The 21,028-nt window shown below is 43.7% G+C and overlaps 1 protein-coding gene across 1 annotated transcript in view; it reads right to left on the bottom strand.

The window, feature by feature from the left end:
* mcf2la (mcf.2 cell line derived transforming sequence-like a) overlaps nucleotides 1-21,028 on the bottom strand; it is a 45,327-nt gene that overhangs the window by 2,742 nt on the left and 21,557 nt on the right. Inside the window, exons 5-29 of the mRNA XM_083989836.1 lie at nucleotides 19,446-19,559; nucleotides 19,099-19,215; nucleotides 18,602-18,751; nucleotides 18,381-18,505; nucleotides 17,200-17,314; nucleotides 16,988-17,107; nucleotides 15,888-16,079; nucleotides 15,600-15,791; nucleotides 15,330-15,483; nucleotides 15,188-15,240; nucleotides 15,021-15,100; nucleotides 13,786-13,852; nucleotides 13,567-13,682; nucleotides 13,402-13,471; nucleotides 13,213-13,305; nucleotides 13,029-13,121; nucleotides 12,533-12,658; nucleotides 12,222-12,443; nucleotides 12,038-12,130; nucleotides 11,863-11,941; nucleotides 11,581-11,656; nucleotides 11,382-11,494; nucleotides 1,222-1,331; nucleotides 1,018-1,130; nucleotides 76-179 (exon numbers count right to left, since the gene is read on the bottom strand). Of these exons, the coding sequence (XP_083845962.1) occupies nucleotides 76-179; nucleotides 1,018-1,130; nucleotides 1,222-1,331; nucleotides 11,382-11,494; nucleotides 11,581-11,656; nucleotides 11,863-11,941; nucleotides 12,038-12,130; nucleotides 12,222-12,443; nucleotides 12,533-12,658; nucleotides 13,029-13,121; nucleotides 13,213-13,305; nucleotides 13,402-13,471; nucleotides 13,567-13,682; nucleotides 13,786-13,852; nucleotides 15,021-15,100; nucleotides 15,188-15,240; nucleotides 15,330-15,483; nucleotides 15,600-15,791; nucleotides 15,888-16,079; nucleotides 16,988-17,107; nucleotides 17,200-17,314; nucleotides 18,381-18,505; nucleotides 18,602-18,751; nucleotides 19,099-19,215; nucleotides 19,446-19,559 (2,887 nt within the window). The remainder of the gene's footprint in view (nucleotides 1-75; nucleotides 180-1,017; nucleotides 1,131-1,221; nucleotides 1,332-11,381; nucleotides 11,495-11,580; nucleotides 11,657-11,862; nucleotides 11,942-12,037; nucleotides 12,131-12,221; nucleotides 12,444-12,532; nucleotides 12,659-13,028; nucleotides 13,122-13,212; nucleotides 13,306-13,401; nucleotides 13,472-13,566; nucleotides 13,683-13,785; nucleotides 13,853-15,020; nucleotides 15,101-15,187; nucleotides 15,241-15,329; nucleotides 15,484-15,599; nucleotides 15,792-15,887; nucleotides 16,080-16,987; nucleotides 17,108-17,199; nucleotides 17,315-18,380; nucleotides 18,506-18,601; nucleotides 18,752-19,098; nucleotides 19,216-19,445; nucleotides 19,560-21,028) is intronic.

Genomic DNA, 21,028 nt, shown 5'->3' with positions numbered 1-21,028 from the left:
ATGAATTATTGAAGCGCGGGCGGGCGGACAGCAGCGGTGTTTGTACAGTCTCGTCATCAGATAATAAAAAACCACCTGAGCTGCTGAGCGACTGGGACGACTTGGACTCTGAGATGAGGCTGAGGAGGTTCGCTGCCGCCACCCAGCCCTCCTTACTGCTGCGGAGGTTCTTCACAAACCTGCAGAGGATCACACAATCAACAGTTAATTTACATCGTTAATTATTTACATATTTATATATTTTTTTTATTTATTTAAAGCACAGGGTTCCTACGCAAGTATGGAAAATGGAAACTATTGTATTTATCTTAATACTTAAATGAAGTTATTTGGGTTAATTATTCTGTATGTGCTATTGTACCTAGCTACAATTTCCTGGAAATTATTTGGTTGCATAATGGCATACACATTCAGAATAATGAAAACAAATGATTAATTGCATGATTCACAAATTATTAAGAAGTCTGGAAAAAGTATGGAATTTGGAAATTTCAAATGTGTAGGAACCCTGAAAGCAAGACTAAGGAAATTTCATTTTTGGTTGAGTTTGGTGGCGCCAGTGGACCAAAGTGGTAGTGTTTTGCCTGAAGGAAAATGCCATTTCCCATGAGCACCGGCATGTAGCGTGCAACAACTTGGTGCTGACCTGTTGATCTGCCTATTTTGTGATTTTACAATCAGTATCTCCTCGTTCATGGTGTCTGAAAACCTCTGACCCGTTGACTTCATGCTGGCCTCAGCCCATTACAACGTTTCCAAGGCGTAGTACGCCGGGAAATATGATCTGCCATAAACACGGTGTATTTTATTTTGAAAATCAACCGGGTGTTTTATTTTGTATTTTGCCCATTACTCTCCCTCTTTTCGTCTTTTAGTCTCCTCAGACAAAGCTATTTTAATTTCTTTGGTTTTCTTGCTGCTTCTGCCATGATAGCGGTAATCCTCCCACATGGGCGTTAATAAAATAAATATATGAACGTTGAAAACTTAGTGTTGGTTTAAAAAGTAGTTGTTTACCACTGTCCGTCTTCTCCCTCTCTGATCAGCTGGACCACGTCTCCGCTCTTGACGGACAGCTCCTGAGCTCCCGCCTTCTCACAGTCCGCCACCACAGTGTACTTCCCCGGAGCCTGAAGGAGGCGAGCAGAAGGTGAGAAGCTGCGTGCTGCTGTAAATATAAATATAAATATAAAAAAAAACTCTCTGAGGTTTTAGTCTCACCAGCTTCTTCCCCACGTCGTCCTCAGGGTCCGAGTTCATGGGGTCCTCGCCGCTGGAGTAGCCGTCGTTCTCCTCTGAGGCGTCCACCGACAGAGACGCCTTGCTCCAGCCTGTTGTAGGTGGGTGATGGGGACACACGATGAGCAAAAACATGACATTTAAATCCACTTACACTCACACTCCTCCACAATCCCAGCGAGGATCAACGGAGACAGACAGACAGACCCGGTAAAACAAACCAAACAAACCAAAATCACAGCTTCCTGATTAGAGAAAACAGATTTGAATCACCTGGATTCATTTGAAAGCTGCTCTGACTGAATGTCATTTCTGAATGCTGCACTGTGTGCTCTTTGTTATGTCCATGCCACACATTAACTGAACCCATAACACCCAAACAAACAGTAGAAGAAGAGAGTGACTGATTTTTTTTTAAGGGAAACACGGTGTCATTTAGTCTGGAGCTGAGACTTAAAGGGATAGTTCAAAATTTTGGCAAAGTGGCCCATTGCCATAATCCCTACAGTCATGGCAGTAGGTTTGTTACCTTTATTTGTCGGTGCAAACTATTTTTAGAACGGCGGAGCAGAGCCGTGAGCTGCTCAGAGCTACGCTACGGAGGCTCATGGGATTTCTTGGTTTCCCTCAGGGGCAGTTTTTCATCAAGCAGTCTCTGTATTTACCTCTAAAACAACTCTGTCTGGTAACGTTGTGTTATTATCTCATAGCGTGGTGAATGTGCAGGTCACAACTTGTCCACCAGAGCGTTTTGGAGTTGTTGGATTGTGTATTTGATGAGTTTGATGAGGGAAACCAAGAAATCCCATGAGCCTCTGTAGCGTAGCTCTGAGCAGCTCACGACTCTGCTCCGCCGTTCTAAAAATAGCTTGCACCGACAATTAAAGGTAAAGAACCTACTCCTAAAACTATAGGGATTATAGCAACAAACCTACTACTATAACTAGCAACTGGCCAAAATTTGCCAAAATGTTGAACTATCCCTTTAAAATTGTATATTTCCATTTAAAAGAACAGATTTATCTTTGAGGCCGTTGTCAGATTGAAACAGGAGATAAGACACGGAGTCTCAGTTCCAGGCTAAATGACCAGGAGAGAGGATGTTTTGCTACACTTTACCTCTGGTACAAAAAAAATCAATCATGGCCACCACAAACCACAGCAAACATCCTCAGTGGAGGATCCTCACAGCGGCTGTGTACCTCGCCGCTTGCTCTGTAACAGACTAGAGGCGCTCATCCATTTGACTCTGCTCAGAGAGACATGGGGAGCGGGCTCTAGACGAGGGGAGGAGGGAGGAAGGGAGAAACAACCGACTTTAAAGTCAAGTCAAACATAAAAACGAAACAAAAAAAAAACAGCCTGGTTCACTGGTCAGTCAGGAGACAAAGTGTTTTAAGGAGCGTTTTGTGCAGCAGGTGGAAAACTAGAGCTGAGATCAGACTTCCTGTGATGAGGAGGAAAGGTTAGTGCAGCATAGACATGATGATGATGATTGTGACCTGTGGATGAAGGTAGAAATGTTGTCGTGCATGTGATAACTGAGGCGTTCATGGAGCACATTGACATGACAGAGCATCTGCATGTTAAACAAAGTGAGAAAAAGATTGTTCTGGATGAAGAAAAGAATAATATAATAATATAATGAGCAGTTTAAAACGACAGGACGAAGTTGAGCTTCATCATCAAATCCAGTTTTAACCTTCTACATGGAAAACAGGTGAAATCTACGTGATAAAGACACACGAGACTGGAGCACAGGCTAACGACGACGACGACGAGGGATGGAAAGATGAGCGATGGCCGTCTACGATCATCACACAATGGAACACAGATATTATACCTGTAAAAGACATGTAAACATATATGGTTTTATTTATAATTCATAATTGTTTAATAATATTATCATTAGTAGTAGGCTATCACCATAATTCTATTTTGTAATTTCGAATGTTCAGATAGTTGTCATAACTACGGAGGTACAGTAGGCTAACGGTAAACGGAGCAGAGACACGAAAAGGAAATAAGGAGTGTACTTTGCATATTAATGTAAATATTTTTGAGCGCCCCGTCAAAATGGCAACAAGGTATCTTTTATTTACTCTTCTGACTTTGTAGTGATTGTGATTGTGTTGTATTTGTGTGATTCTATAGATATTTATTTGTGTATATTTTGTGTTCATAACAGCTCTTACGGTATGGATGGATGTTAACGATGGAACGCTATTAAACCAACAAAATCTACAGACGTCTCATACTTGTAAAGCAAAAACCATAATGATTGACCGGGGACCGCTACAGTAAGAGCTTGAGCAAGAGCTTGACGCTGCTGCTTGCCACCGCAGAGGAAGGAAATCGCCGCTGCCGGCCGCTGTTACGGGAGGATATCACCGCTGCTCGCCGCCGAGGACGTCCAAGCTTGGCCACCCGTTGCCATGCTGCACGGCGCCTTAGCAACGGCTCAAGGTTCACAACGGCAACGGAGAACGGACACAGCAAGTGGCAGAAGTTGATCTCACAAACAGTATGGAAGACACTCAAGCTTCATCCGAGAGCCTTACGGACATTCACGGACAGATTATTACCCTTCAAAGAGATATTCAGGACTATAAAGGACTGCTTCAAAATGCGAGTGAGATTACAAGGCAGGATATCCGGCAAACGATACAGTGTAAAGAGAAGACGTTGGCTGCGCTACAGTGTAACGTCCAGAGTGCCACAGAGGATCCTCGCCGCTCTGTGCGTCCAAAAGTGCCCACAGAAAAAATGCTTGCTTATCAAAAAGAAGAGTTAAGTAAAAAGGAAAAGAGACTCATAGGCTTATATGAACAGTGGAAAATGCAAGCACGTGAAGCAAGAGAGAAACTTAAATTAGATATAAGTGACACACTCATGTCATCACTTGTGGACAATTTAGAAAAAGGAAGAGATGACATTTTGAGACTTTACACTGAAATAAGAACTCACATCGCACCATCAGCTGATTTGAGGAGGAAAATTGATGCATGTGAAGCAGTTACTCATGACATCACCAAAGTCATATATGAAAGACTAACAGGCATTAATGGAGATTTTAATGCTGAAGATGAAAGAAATCGTCTGCGTGAGCTGCTGGATCGTGATTATGCCATCTCCATCTATGGTTCCACTGCTGCACCATCAGGAATCACTCATCATTCTTCATCTTCATGCATCGCTTTGAGACGAGCTGAGGCAGCTGCAGACCTTGCAGCAAAGGAGGCTGAGTACAGGATCGTACAAGAGGAAGGCAAACAAAAGGAAAGGATCAAGGCTTTGGAAGAGCAACACCAGAAAGAACTTGAAATTCAAAGGTCTGAGCTGGAACGTCTGAAAGCTGAAAGGGATGTGGAGGCAGCACGGGCCAGACTGGAATCCTACAACAGAGAAATGGTACAGTTAAGTGATGCACAGTCATTTAAAGGTGAGCAGATGAGCCCACTTACAGCCCCCCAGCCCCCTGCACCATACTCACCTACTGGGCTGTCAGTGCCCTCTGATGTTGCTCAACTGGCACAAGCTGTTCAGGACAGTATAACACTTAACAGACTTCCCATACCTGAGCCTACAGTGTTTAGTGGTGAACCAATACATTTCATTGAGTGGAAAGCCTCTTTCACATCACTAATAGACCAAAGAGGCGTTTCTGCCTGTGATAAACTGTATTATTTAAAAAAGTATGTCAGTGGTCCAGCTCGTAAATGCTTAGAAGGAACCTTCTTTAGAAATGATGAGCAAGCTTATCAAGATGCATGGAAAAAACTAAATCAGCGATATGGCCAGGCTTTTGTTGTCCAAAGAGCATTTAGAGAGAAATTATCAAATTGGCCAAAGATACAGACTAAGGATGCTGAAGGACTAAGGAGTTTTGCAGACTTCATTAATGCATGTCAGCTAGCCATTCCCCATGTAAAGGGCCTAGAAATATTAAATGACTGTGAGCAAAATCAAAAACTGACCCAAAAATTACCTGACTGGGCATCTTCCAGATGGAACCGTCAAGTTACAAAGGCCCAGTTAGATGGCAAAGACTTCCCGAGTTTCAAGGATTTTGCTGATTTTCTGTTGCTAGAAGCAGAAATTGCCTGCAACCCAGTCACCTCCATCCATGCTCTTCGCTCCTCAGAGTTATCCAGTAACAAAGATAACTCGAAAGATACTAGGAGAAATAAGGCAAGTGTATTCAGTACTGAAACAGCTGTGCACAGTGACAAAACAACATTGAGAGAAAACATGGGGCCTCAATGCATATTGTGTAAAGGCACACATCAGCTCCACAAATGCCCCGTCCTCTTGGAAAAGTCACTGGAAGAAAAAAGAGCATATGTTAAGGAGAACAGACTTTGTTATGGCTGTTTAAAACAAGGCCACGGTGCAAAAGAGTGTCGTCGTCGCCTAAAATGTGACACATGCTCGAAAAAACATCCAACCTGCCTTCATGATGACAATTTCATAAAAAGAGAAAGGCAAGTAAATACAGCACAAACAGCACACAATAGCATGTCAGAGACAACAACTGCTATATCACTCAATGTCGCCAGAGAGGGACAACCAGCTAGTACCTCAATGATTGTTCCAGTATGGGTGTCAACTACTGTTAACCCATACAGAGAAAAGCTTGTCTATGCCTTGTTAGACACTCAAAGTGACACTGCATTCATTGATCAGGAAGTGAGCTGTGAATTACAAGTAAATAGATGTCCAGTAAAACTAAAACTCACCACCATGATGGGAGAAAATGCAGTTATAAACAGTGAGAAAATATCTGGTCTCCGTGTTAGAGGTTACAATTCTGCAACACACATTCTCCTCCCTCCTGCATACACAAAGGACCATATTCCTGTGAACCGGGAGCACATACCAACCTGTGAAACTGCCAAACGCTGGAGTCACCTATCACCTATCATAGATGAAGTTCCACCACTCCTCAAATGTGAAATTGGACTCTTGATAGGTTATAACTGTCCAAAGGCACTAGCACCTAAACAAGTGATACTAGGCAAAGATGATGAGCCTTATGCAGTGCAAACAGAGTTAGGGTGGAGCATAGTTGGCAGTGAAACACCTCACCATGAAACAGACATGATAAACAGTCTCTGTCACCGTGTGGCTGTAAAAGAGATTCCCCCAGTAACTCCTATGGATGCAATTCGAGCATTAGAGAGAGACTTCAGAGAAGGCAAGGAAAATGACAAAACAGTGTCTCAAGAGGATCTCATGTTCTTGGACAAACTTAAGGAAGGCATAAGAAAGGATGAACAAGGACATTATGAAATGCCATTGCCTTTTAAGGAAAGGCCATATATGCCCAACAACAGACAGATTGCAGAGATTCGTCTTAACCACCTCAAGAGGAGATTGTCTAAGGATGAGAGATACAAGGAAGATTATATTAAGTACATGAATGACATAATCAAAAGAGGTGATGCTGAGGAAGCGAAAGATGATGGACTTAATGGCAACAAATGGTATATACCACACCATGGTATTTATCATCCAAAGAAACCAGAGAAGCTGCGAGTTGTATTTGACTGCTCAGCCAAACACAAGGGAACCTGTCTGAATGAGCACCTATTATCCGGCCCAGACATGATAAACAATCTAACAGGCATCCTCATACGCTTTCGACAACATCAGATAGCTTTAATGTGTGACATAGAAAAAATGTTCCATCAGTTCAAAGTTCAAGAGACTGATCGCAACTACTTCCGCTTCTTATGGTGGAAAAATGGAGACTTAAGCACACAACCACAAGAGTATAGAATGACTGTACATCTCTTTGGCGCAGTGTCTTCACCAGGATGTGCAAACTATGGATTAAAAAATCTAGCCAAAGAGCACAACCTTGCATTTCCTCTAGCTGCCCAGTTCATTGCCAGAGACTTTTATGTGGATGATGGAGTCACAAGTGTAGAGACAGTGAAAGAAGGAATTCAGCTGGCACAAGAGGCACGAGAAATATGTGCAAATGGTGGACTCCGGCTGCACAAGTTTGTATCAAACAGTGACACTGTTCTAAACAGTATACCAAGTTCAGAGCATGCAACTGACATTAAAACAAAAGACCTTGCTTTCAGTGAGATGCAAATAGAGAGAGCACTAGGCATTCACTGGAATATAGAAAGAGACTGCTTCACTTTCAACATCACACTGAAAGATCAACCACCCACACGTCGTGGAATATTATCCACCATTGCATCTGTATATGATCCTCTCGGATTTGTTGCTCCTTATCTCCTCAGTGGCAAAAGGATCCTGCAAGAAATGTGCCGTCAGGGTACCAGCTGGGACGATCCTCTGCCTGAAGGTCTGAAACCACGGTGGGAGCACTGGAAAAGAGATCTCATCAATCTGGAGAAAGTACAGATAGCCAGATGCTATGTACCTACTAACTTTGGAAAGGTGGAGAAAAGAGAACTGCATCATTTCTCAGATGCAAGCACCACTGGGTATGGACAATGTTCCTATCTGAGACTGATAAATGAGGATGGAGATGTTCACTGTGCCTTCATCATGGGAAAAGCCCGCGTCTCCCCCACAAAGGTCTCCACTATTCCAAGGTTAGAGCTCACAGCAGCAACGGTCTCAGTCACAGTGAGTAATATGCTTAAAGAAGAGCTAGCTCATGACACTACAGATGAATTCTTTTGGACAGACTCAAAAGTTACCCTTGGATACATACACAATGAAGCAAGACGGTTCCACACCTTTGTCGCAAATAGAGTGCAAAAGATCCGCAACAGCACAGCACCCCAGCAGTGGTTGTACATTTCCACCAAAGAAAACCCTGCAGACCATGCGTCCAGAGGAACAACAGTGGAGGAATTGCTGTCATCTGAGTGGTTCACAGGTCCAAGGTTCCTGTGGGAAAAGGAAATACATCCTCCAGCAAAGGTAATTCTGGATCTTCCAATAGGAGACCCAGAAGTTAAAAAGGTTCAAACATTCTTAACAAAGACTACTGCAGAAGTGAGTCTGTCTGACCGCCTCGTGAAATTCTCATCCTGGTCTAAAGCTGTCAGTGCTGTGGCTCGTCTCAAACGCAGACTCCTGAAAGACAAATCAAACACTCACTCTACAGTCAGTGAACGAGAGAATGCAGAACTTGTGATCATCAAAGACTTACAAAAACAAGCATACACGGAAGAAATAAAGACATTAAGAAATGGAAATCTGTTACCAAGGAATAACAAGTTACATCCCCTTGATCTCTTCTTGGACAGAGATGCTGTGCTCAAGGTGGGAGGAAGACTGCGCTGCTCATCCCTCCCCAGCTCAGAAAAGCACCCAACAGTCATCCCCAGGCAGCATCATGTCACACAACTGATAATTGCACACTGTCATGAAAAGGTTAAACACCAGGGCAAAGGCTTCACCATCAATGAAATCCGGGCCAGTGGCTATTGGATCCCAGGTTTAAGTCAAGCAGTTACTTCCTACATTCGTCAGTGTGTAACATGTCGGAGACTAAGAGGACATGCAGTAGGGCAAAAAATGAGTGATCTCCCAACAGAACGGATGGAATCCTCTCCCCCTTTCACATACTGCGGAATGGACTGTTTTGGCCCTCTCCTGACTAAACAAGGTCGAAAAGAACAAAAAAGATATGGCTTGCTCTTCACATGCTTCAGCTCACGTGCTATCCATGTTGAAATGATAGATGATTTGTCAACTGATACTTTTATTAACGGACTGCGTTGTTTTGTGGCACTGCGAGGCTCAGTGAGACAAATTAAATGTGATCAAGGCACTAATTTTGTAGGAGCCAAAAATGAACTGAAAGCAGCTCTACAAGAACTGGATGTTGAGAGACTGGCAACCTTTCTTGCAGAAAAACAGTGTGACTTTCTGTTCAATACGCCTCATGCAAGTCACGCAGGTGGAGTGTGGGAACGACAGATCAGAACTGTAAAAAATGTGCTAAACTCCACACTCTCTCTCTCACCTGGAAGACTCAATGATGCCTCCTTAAGAACTCTATTATATGAAGCTTCTGCAATTGTAAACAGCCGTCCTCTTACAACAGATAACCTGAACGATCCAAACAGTTTAGAACCACTCACTCCAAACCATCTAATCAACATGAAAGCTGTCACTACACCCCCTCCCCCAGGCAAGTTCATCAGAGAAGACTTGTACGGACGAAAAAGATGGAGACAAGTACAATATTTAGCAGAACAGTTTTGGAGCCGGTGGAAAAAGGAATATCTACACAACATCATGCTCAGGCAAAGATGGCATGCACCCAGGAGGAATCTTCAAGTGGGAGACATTGTAATGGATACAGAGGAACAGCTTCCAAGATCAGACTGGAGACTTGGACGAGTCTCAGAGACAGTGAGAGATGATGATGGACTTGTAAGAAAAGTCAAGATATGTCTAGGAGATAGACATCTAAACAGAAGAGGCAAAAGCGTAAACAAAGTATCCATGGTAGAACGTCCAGCTCATAAATTAGTTCTACTATTAGAGGCCTCTTAAGTGAGCAAAAACAAAACAAACAAATCTGTTGTGTTAATGTATTTACTATTTATTCTTAAGTAATTCCTCGTAAAAATTAATAGTGTTTTATGTTTTGCATATTGTATAAAACACTTATAATTTGGTGGGAGTGTAAAAGACATGTAAACATATGGTTTTATTTATAATTCATAATTGTTTAATAATATTATCATTAGTAGTAGGCTATCACCATAATTCTATTTTGTAATTTCGAATGTTCAGATAGTTGTCATAACTACGGAGGTACAGTAGGCTAACGGTAAACGGAGCAGAGACACGAAAAGGAAATAAGGAGTGTACTTTGCATATTAATGTAAATATTTTTGAGCGCCCCGTCAAAATGGCAACAAGGTATCTTTTATTTACTCTTCTGACTTTGTAGTGATTGTGATTGTGTTGTATTTGTGTGATTCTATAGATATTTATTTGTGTATATTTTGTGTTCATAACAGCTCTTACGGTATGGATGGATGTTAACGATGGAACGCTATTAAACCAACAAAATCTACAGACGTCTCATACTTGTAAAGCAAAAACCATAATGATTGACCGGGGACCGCTACAATACCTTTGAACCCAAACGGCGTGGGGTCGCTCTTGACCAAGTGGCGTTTGGAGCCGCCGTGTTCGGGGCTCAGGGCCGAGCCTGGCCACACGGACGGGAGGGGAAAAGACGTGAAGAAAGAGAGGGAGAAGAGTGAGGAGGAGAGAAAGAAGCAGAAATTTCACAGTGTAATTCAGTGTCTAAACCAGTGTGGTGCATGTTGACCGCAGGATTTTCTTTTTAATGCCTTGAGACAATGACAGTTCAAGTGTTGAGCCACCAGGCGGCAGCATTTCTCCAAAATAAAATCTAGAAACCAGTGGTTCACTTCACTGGAAAAGCTGAATATTACTGGATACAGTACAACACAGCAGAATTTAGTTAATTATGATAGTAACTGTTCTGGTTGTTAAGACAAAACTTGATTAAAATGTATAAAAAACATTTGAATTCAATGCAAATATACATAAATATGCTGCTTTAAAAGTAATTTCTTACCAAAAATTGTTATTAATTCATAATATTTTAACTTATAATTTATATTTTTAACACATGATTCATTAAAAAGTGAAGAAACTAATCAGCTAGTTTCTTCACTTGATCGAAATTCATTAAAAAAACATTTGAATTCAATGCAAATATACATAAATATGCTGCTTTTATAGTAATTTCTTACCCAAAAATAGTCTAATTCATAATATTTAACTAATAATTCATTAAAAAGTGAAGAAATTAATTGGCTAAACTGTTTTAAACTCATCCTATGTTGCTGTGGTTACCTTTTGGACTCTTGAGATTGCTGAAGCCCTGCAAAGTAAAGCGCTTTTTAGCCACTGATGATCTGTCAGTGGTCGGGCTGGTCACGGGTTCATCTGGAAGCGATGGTGTGAAATGGTTTGAAAGAGGAGTCAGGTCATCATGAAAAAAAAGAGAAAGGTAGATAAAGGAGGCAGAGAGACGGACGGTCACGGACGGAGGGTCCCGTGAAGATGGAGGTGATGAAGAAGAAGAGAGGAGTCAGATCAGTGAAGAGGAACTAGAGGTTAAACTCTCCACTGCGTTTAGTTTAAACTCTCACCTTTGTGTTTGGGCGAGGAGGAGGAGGAGGAGTTGGTGTCGGGGGTCGGGCCCGGCTCCGCCTTCTTCTCATCTTGCTTTTTCTGGCTCTTTTGACCACTGCTACGGAAAGGACTGGACAAGACGAGAAGAAGGAAACATTAGCGTGCAGTACCGGTAGATAAAGGTCGAACACAGCCAGGCGTGTTGTGGATGCAGACCTGAGAGAGACGGAGGAGTTGTTGTTGCTGGTGGGACTCACGGAGGCGGAGTCCAGGCTCTTCTGCTGGCTGGCATCTGAAACAGACCATAGTTTAGGACTTTTACTTTTACTCTACTACATTTAAAAGTAAAAAAAAAATCAAATCAAAATAGAAATATAATTAATCATCAAAGGATAATCTGGAATGGGCGTGTCCAAGTGTTGATGAGGAAAGTGAAATGAAGAGAACAAGGGGAGAACTATTTTTGGTTACTTTGCGTGTGTTAGTGTGTGCATTTACCCCTGCAGGCTTTGAGCTGTTGGGTCAGGACTTTTCGGATCTCATTCACCCACGCCGTTTTAATCTCAGGTGTCGGAGCCTGGATCAGACATAAAGAGACAATTATCATCAACAATAAGCAGAGATGAGGTTTCTAGTCTGTAATGATCCGTATCGTGGGAATCGGGGACTTCACCTGGACTATAAAAACCTCTTCTCTGGAGTTGCACCAGATCTCAAACTTCTTGTTGTCTCCTTTGGCGTTCTCTGTGATTCCCACGGCGCTCATCTGAGAGGGAAAGACAGTGAGAGAGATGATGAGGTGAAGCATCTTTAAACTTTCTGTCTCAACTTTTCAATTCTGGAGAACGTGATCTTACACTGAGCGAGTGTTTGAAGCTGTACGACGGAGCCTTCTCGTAGCCCTCGCCGTTCTCCTCTCTCCTCTTGCAGAAGAGCAGGGCCTTCTCGTGCAGGAACAGGTGCCTCTGCATCGGCTTGAACCGGGCCAGGTCTTTGACCTTGGCGTGACCTTTTTTATGCTCCGTCCACACGCTGAAGGAGCCTTGCATCAGCAGACGACCCAGCTCTGACAAGTTCCCCTGAGAGGAGGGGATTTAAAGTTTGGGATGTAAACAAGGCTTTGATTTGATAGTTTTTTTAATATGAATGTGCATGTAATGCCTCTGACCTCGTAACCTGTGATGGCGATGAGGTGCATTGAGTCGTTAACAGCTTTCAGGATGCCCAGGATCGAGGAGAGGGCTTCCTGTAGGTCACCACAGCCATCGCAGCCTCTACTGTACTTCAACAACTCCTGCAAACATAGGACAAGTGGAGAAAACAATGTTTTGTCCCCAGCATTGCGTGCGGTCACAAACACAATCCGCTTTTCCCAGTATTGCAAATACTTATCCATCCGTAGACTTAGCGAAAAGGTAATCTTCTCCATATTTTGAATATTAGTCACAATATCAATCCAGTCTGTCTCTGTTGGAGGCGTGGCCTTTTTGTGACCATTTTGGGGTTACAGCTTTCTTAATAATATTTTTAAAAGATATTTGTCTCGCACCAGTAAATGTGGTGCAATATCGCCCAAATAGATTGTAGGAAGAGTTCCCTGTCTGACTTTAAAACACACACATCTGTAGATAGAGAGAGGCTCAGGTGAGGTGAGGTCACCTTACCTTTAGCAGTAGCTGGTACTTGGTGATTCTCTGGACAGGTTTAAGGAGGTAGGAGTCCAAACCAAGTTTATGTTCCAGCTTCTTCTGGCACTCCTGAGGCACAGAGCAGATGTTGTTAATATTAATGTAAATATTATTATTGTTATTCTAGAGTTGAGGTGGCAGGAGAAAGGTGGCCACCGACCTGGAAGAAGGCACAGTCGGAGCACTGTCTCCACAAGCTCTCAGAGCGAGGTTTGTTCTGGCAGTAAGCCTCGTAGATCTGCAGGTCCTTCATCTACAGCACACAGAGAATAAGAGCGGGCAGGATTATCAAAAGGAAATTGTCACTACAACAATGAGGTAATGTATAGTACGTAGATTGTCTGCTTACCCGTTCTAAAAAGCAGCGGCCCACCAGTTCTGGGCAGTCGGTGTACGCTTCCAGCTCCTTTAGAAACGTCCTGGAGACAGACAATATGCAGATATTTATATAATTGAAAACACAACAACCAGAACACGTGACGACGATGACGAACAGCGACGACCGGAGCCAAACCTCTTGTGAAACTGGTGGATTTCCGACATGTTTCCAAACAGGACGTCCTTCTTGCTGACCAGGGTGCTGGGGATGAGGTGGGCCATGGCGGGGTTGTCCATCTCTGCCGCATAGCCCTGGAGTTAGAGTTGAACATCACACACACACAACACAACCTTTAGTCTTGGAGGGAAATGCACATGTGGTGAGTTACTGTACAGATGTGGTGACCAGACTCACCTCCAGCACACACAGCAGCTCCTCCACATACGCTCTCTCTGTCTCCAGCAGCTCGTTCATCACATGACTGGAAAACACACACAAGCCAAATATAAACTAAGCATTCAGTTCATCAAAGTACAGCGTATTAACTCTACAATGAGACCCTTATACTGTTAAAATCATCACTATTAACTGACTATAGCAAAATAAAAGCGATATTTCTAAAATTTCGAAAAAGTACAATTGCTATTTGCAGGTCTTTCCATTTAAAAGTGTTTTGCGAATGAGCCGCAATTCTCGTAAAGTCTAGTCTCGCGACTGGAACAAAAGGAGTTATCAGACTGGGTTGAATGATTGGACCTCACACGCCAAAGTTTTATAACATTAATAACCTGTGAAAACGGTACACGGGACGGGTCGACTCAAAACAGACGGGAGAGAGAGGGAGAGTGAAGGGAAACAGAAAAAAAACTAGAAAAAGAAAGCATTTAATAGCTGACAGTAGATTTAAAGTAGAACCGGTGCAAAGGAGGTTCATTTAAATAAAATTGTTGGAAATTAGCGTAAAAAAAAAAGTTAAAGCCTACTCAAAAACAGGATCATATCTGATCAGACCTGGAGTGACGTGTAAATGTGAAAAAAGTGTTTCCATTACCAGCTTTTAATTGCGATATTTGGCTTTTACCAAGGGGGCAGTTGTCGGTCTGAGAAGTGAAGCTCACTTCCGCGTTCAAAAAGCTGCAATCCCCCCGGCTGTCGCTGGGGGCTGGCTCCAGAAGGGAGCAACTCCAATCGAGCCCCATGTTAAAATAGCCGATTTTACAGCTTAAAAAAACATATTTACAGCCTGGTACATTTTATTTTTTTGGTCTCAATCGATAGTTTCTACCCCCGCACACACTCTGAGGGGGGTGAATTTTTTTTAAACTCTACAGTTTTACTATTATTAGGGTTAAAGTTCTGGCCAATTAGGGCGCAGAACCGTTGAGTGACAGGTCCGGCGACCGCTGCTACGAGGCCAGTGGGCGGGTCCTCGGCCAGCCAACGGCCGCACCGCTCCAAATATGGCAAGTAGAATCCAACATGGCGCGGTTCAAACCCCCGTAGTAGCGGCACAAAACAGACTCCCCAAAACCAATGGGTGACGTCACGGACGCTACGTCCATTCTTTTTACAGTCTATGGCTTTTACGCATTTCCAGGGGTAATGGAAATACACCTTATGACTCCTAGGAAGATCTTTAACCCTCTTACCGTCGAAGCACTGCCAGGTTTTCTTCTTCTTCTGAGAGAGAAGCGTGTCTGGTGCCGCCGTTATGAACCGGAGACTCCACCTGGACATATTTGACATGTACTTAACGTCTCTTATCTCTTTTTAAGATAAAACCAAACAAGCAGAATTCATTCTTTCAAGCATTTACCTTCTTGCAGATGGCGTTATCTGCCGAGTATCTCCTCTCTTTCCTCTGTTGATCTGAGGGGTAAAAACAGTGCATTCATTCCCTTCTGTCACTAACTATGCTATTTCTTTATATCTCTTTTAATCCACCAATCCAGGCTTACTGGGGGACGACTGTGGAGACTTCACTTCAGGTCTCGGAGCCACCGGCTGGACCGGTCGGGTCTGTTTGGCGGCGAGTTTCTTCAAGCTGATGCGTCTCTTCTCGAACATCTCCTGGACGGAGCTCTGCTTCTGGAAAACTCTCTCCACCTGGTCCTGATGGAGACCAAACACAAGCAGAGACTCACTGTACTGCAGCTTATACGTCCACGCTTATTATACTCAAAACACGTGTGTGTGTGTGTGTGTTATAGAAGCGACCTTCTACTCACCCTGAGCTGAGTGGTGAGCACCGTCTCGTACTGGCAGCAGATGGCGCCGCGGTCGGTGAGGGTGTGCAGCGCCGCCGTGTCCAGGTATCGCTCCAGTTCCTGCAGAGCTGCTTCGGCTCCGTCCTGAGACTGACAGCGGTCCACGGGCTGGCTGGCCAACAGGAAGATGCCGTCCTCGCACCACCGCGACGCCTGGGAGGGAAAGGTTGTTTTTTTTTTTCATTGGTTGATTCATATTCTGATTGTTTCTAGTGAAAGAGGACTGGACGCATGCTCACTAACTCCTACCTTCTCCAGAGCGTGGTGCAGCTCCATCGCCCTGAGCAGGAGGCTCTTCTTGCTCCTCAGAACGGAGCTGATCTCCTCGCACACGACTCTCAGCTCGCTGCACTTCGGCCTGATGGAGTCCTCGGCGTAGTGTGAGTTTTCAATCAGCATGTCGCCTTCACAGGCCAGGGACAAGGCACGGTCTAGCACATCCTGTTGAAACACATCACAGATGTCTGTTGTCAAAGGGATAGTTCAGCATTTTGGCAGATCGCCGTAATCCCTATAGTTTTAGAAGTAGGTTCGCTACCCTTAATTGTCAGTCGGTGCAAGCTATTTTTAGAACGGCGGAGTAGAGCCGTGAGCTGCTCAGAGCTACGCTACGGAGGCTCATGGGATTTCTTGGTTTCCCTCATCAAACTCATCAAATACACAATCCAACAACTCCACAACGCTCTGGTGGACAAGTTGCGACCTGCACTTTCACCACGCTATGAGATAATAACAGAACGTTACCAGACAGAGTTGTTTTAGAGGTAAATTCATGCAAAACCGCTGATGTGTGTTGCCTTCAGGGACAGTTTTTCATCAAGCAGTCTCTGTATTTCCCTCTAAAACAACTCTGTCTGGTAACGTTCTGTTATTATCTCATAGCGTGGTGAATGTGCAGGTCGCAACTTGTCCACCAGAGCGTTTTGGAGTTGTTGGATTGTGTATTTGATGAACAGCTTGCAGCGACAATTAAAGGTAACGAACCTACTGCTATTGACTATAGGGATTATGGCAACGGGCCAATTTGCCAAAATGTTGAACTATTCCTTTCATATGCAGGATTCGCAGGTTGGCAGCATCGATCAATCAATCAACCTGTGTTGTAGAGGGTTCATTAGTTAATGCTGGACGGAGTGGGACAGCTACATTATATAAATCAGTCAACCTCCACTCTCTAACATCAGCGTCCATTCATGTCTCTGCGTGGGGGAGGGGCAGCACATAACATTGATTATGTCATTAGCCATATGGCTTCAAGGATGCAGCTAAAGGTGAAAGTGTGTGTGTTTGGTGCCACGTGAGCTCCAGGATGAATCAGGGCTGTGTGTGTGTGTGTGTTTGTGTCTTACACAGGCCTTGTCCTCATGGCTGCTGAGCTCTCTGAGGACGTGCTCGGCGTGGGCGGGGCTAACGCTGACCTCAGAGAAACCCGACAGCCTCTCCGATGTCACATCAAGCTGGGCACGCACCTAGAAAAAAAAACATGCACACACAAAGTTAACCTTCATCCTTCAGTCCTCGTTGTGAAGCGGAGCTGAGCAACTAATGTCCCTCGACTCACTTCACGGAAGTGGTTTTCAAAATGTCGCAGCTGCAAACACTGCTCCAGCTTCGTGCGGTGACGCTCCCAGAAGTCGTCGAACGCCGTCTCTGTCTCATCGAGCTGACCCAGGAGCCTGAGAGGAAGGAAGGAAGGAAGGAAGGAAGGAAGGAGGGAAGATTCAATGATGCGCTCAAGGACAACCTCTTCTTTATCCATCTGTTTATTAGGGGTGTGCCAAAAAATCGATTCACATAAGAATCGCAATTCTCATTTAATACGATTCAGAATCAATATAAAATGTTCCAAAATCGGCTGTCGGCCTCCATGTCCTTAAAATTTAAAAGGCAGAATGTTTAACTGCACTATTATTTTTTTTAATAAAGAGGCACTTTTAATGTTGTTACTTAAAGCAGAAGTAAGTGATCCGGTCGTTTTGGCTAATGCTGCGTTCCAGGCAGGCTTTTGAAACCGTAAATTACAGCTTCAAGTCACAACTTACGATTTTGTAGCGTTCCAGGCAACCCACTCGTGTTTTTCCGACCTGTTTTACCTGTGAAAGTCACTATAACGGCCACTCGTAACTTCCGACCCGTGAACTCGTACCAGATTGAACTGGTATGACTTCACAGGTCGGAAAAACACGAGTTACGGGCTGCCTTGAACGCACCATAACAGTCCTCGTCCCTACGTCACCACATTCACGGCGTCCCTTGGCTGCACACACAGCCCTGCATGCCGTTCTCTCTCCTCATTGGATAAAAACTGTAGGATACGATAAATGTTTTCTCCTCGGCTCAGAGCAGAGCAGAGGGACTGGGAGACCCGTGTTTCGGTCCAAACACTCTATGTAAGTGATTGCTGTCGGAAGATATAACTATTTAAGACTTATATTAACACAAACATATCACTTGTGATATTGCTTTTATGCAACAGTTTCAACAATTCCATCTAAGCATGGATAAATGTTTAAAACTCAATCAATGTGAAAAAGACACTTTAGTCATTCTGTCTTGCAAAGCAGACTGGAGTAGATCATGAGGATCCTTTGTACACCGACAGACTGAAGCAGAAATCATTAGGAATCAAATCGTTTTGAATCAAAAATCGATTTTGAATTGAATCGTAGCCCCAAAAATCTGAATCGAATCTAATCGTGAGATAGTAAAAGATTCCCAGCCCTACTGTGTATGTATCTATACCTCTGTACGGTAGCTAGATTGTCCAGCTCATCGTGGGTCATGTTGTATTCAGGGTCCGTCTGCAGAGGCTCGTTGATGCAGTCCAACAGCCGTCCACCCTGAGACAGCGCCACCTGTAGGTCCTCCTGTGAAGTCGGACAGATCATATGGAGGTAAACAACACGCGTGTCCGCCGGGTCGGGTCACATGTGTATGGAAAAGGACAGAAAAGCGTCTCTCACCTTCATGTTATCCTTCTTCAGTGAGTGCGTGTGCAGCAGGTTGATGGTGGCCTCGGCGTCGTTGGGCAACTCCGTCTCCGCCAGCTCCGTGCCGAACGCCTGCAGAGTCTGAGCCGTGGTCTTCACCATGAGCGCGAAGGCCTCGATTGCCTGTGTGTGGTGGGATTTATGGGTAAATACAGCACCTATCCTATAATCCTATCCTATATATAATTTCTAAGCATTTAAGAGATTATTTCATAAATTAGAGCCATAGACTGTGCATCTTTAAAGAATGAGAGAGGAATAAACATGGAAACAAACTGATTAAATGTACAAAATAAGGTACCATTGTCGAAAAGAACACTTCTCCAAAGCATGAATGGGACGGGGGATGAAGGGTACAAACTAAAGTAATGGTAGCTGTAACTAAAACACAGAGTTTAGCTCTTTTTCTTCACTCTTTCATTCACTTTCACAGACATTTCAAAATAAAAGTGTATATGTGCTATACATACAGTGCGGTGTGAGATCCAGCTGTCATGGCAGTACTCCTGTGTGCCTCCCAGCTCTGTGGTCAGTTGTCCTGGGTCGATATAAGCATGAAGCTCCGTCACCGAACTCAGCATCACCACCTGATGAACAAAAAACAGTTATATTGACATTATATGAAGTGAATATATGGATTTTATATTATATATGATTCTAGTTTGTTGTCAGTCTGGGCTATTAAAAGCTCTACAGTGACTTACAATGTTATAAATAATGAATTCAGTGAGTCTCACAGGAACACATGCATTATGTAGGATGAGACTTAGTATATGGACACATGCAAACACATGCAGAGTACAGGTCATACTGGCACCTTCATTTTGAACTCATCCCTGTTGTACTTGAACAGGAAGTCTGACAGAGTCCGCTGGAACAAAGTAGTGGGACGCAAAACCAGAACCAAGTGCAAGTTCCCTGGAAACGAGCCCTGAGGAGGAGAGAAGAGGAGAGGAGAACACCAGGTCACCAGGTGGAGGCAGGAAATCAGGTGTGGAAATAGTGATAGACATATTTACACATACAACGAACCAACCAAACTGACAAATAACACTTCACATCCATTACACACTCAAATCGCTGGAGCCAAAGTTCAACTCAGAAGACAGGAAGCATGTTGAGAGCTGCGCCTCGTACATACATTATGAGCATCTTTTGAGTATAAATAGTTCACAGTAAACTTTTTGTCTTGAATTCATATGTTGCGGTTTTAAAGAGGAGGTATGCAGGATTTGTAGCTTAACTCTGCTATATTTTTACCTTAATTTAACAGCTTTGGCGTAATTGTGATGCTTTAATAAATGGCTTGTAACTTGTTTCAGGGAGAATGGAGGCTCTCTGCCTTCCATATACACATTGTAACAGGGTGTATGTTAAATAATGTTATCCACCGGCTTCGTTGTAAACAAATGCACATGGCCGGGATGAGGGTTAGCAAAACAGCGGAAAAGCGACCAGACTTACATAGTTCCTCTTTAAAGGTTCTGTTCTCAACACTTTGAGCATACGATGGGATATTGGAATGGGATATGTATTTGTGTAGTCTTATCTGTCATAAACAAGAGATTACGGGTTATAGGGCGCCGCAGAGACGAGAGCTAGGATGGTTTTCGGCCAAGAGACGCTAGGTGGAAGGCAGAGAGCCTCCATTCTCCCTGGAACAAGTCAGTTAACCATCACAATTACTCCAAAGCTGTTTAATTAAGGTAAAAATCTCGCATAGTTCCTTTTTAATGCTGCACCTCCTAAAGCCTGAGTCTGTGTGACCAGCGTCGCTCTGCTGAAATCCTGAACCGTCCTTTTCTAGGATTTCATTTTTCGAGATTTCATTGCACTACAGTATATCTTTCTTTCATTCCCCCGGCTGTGCTTTCCATCTAAAGAGCTGTGACTGCAAGGTGATTTTATTAGTCGTCCCGTGCCGTGGGTTTTTGTTTATCCACCTCCCCGCTAACGGTTTAAAAGCGTGGAATTGCCTTTTACACAGACAAACAGCCCAGGAGACCACTCATCTGAAAGCCTATATTGGTCATGGCGTCGGCTAAAACCCCGGGTGAATTGCTCCACCCTGTTAGGCATCATAAATCGATGCAGGGTGACATGCACACACACACACACACACACACACACTCGTGGAGGCCAGAGGCAAGCTTGGAGATGTGTGTGACAAGCTCATGAAATCTTCAGCGGAGCCATAAATAAAGTCTGAGTAGAGACATGATGGAAAAGAGTGAAAACATTTGAGACGTTTGAAGAAAACGAGGGCAGAGATTTTTATTTTATTTTTTATAAATTTTTTTATCCTCTTGGTTTAGAGCGTGTGGCTGTTTCCTGGATCTTCTGAGTGGTAACTGTGTCTACTGAGCCATGCTGATGCTAATGCTGCTCATGCTGACAACC

Source organism: Trachurus trachurus (assembly GCF_905171665.1).
Source record: "Trachurus trachurus genome assembly, chromosome: 2".
NCBI lineage: Eukaryota > Metazoa > Chordata > Actinopteri > Carangiformes > Carangidae > Trachurus > Trachurus trachurus.
Note: the sequence above shows the minus strand (reverse complement) of the source record. Positions and strands in the feature narration are given on the sequence as shown.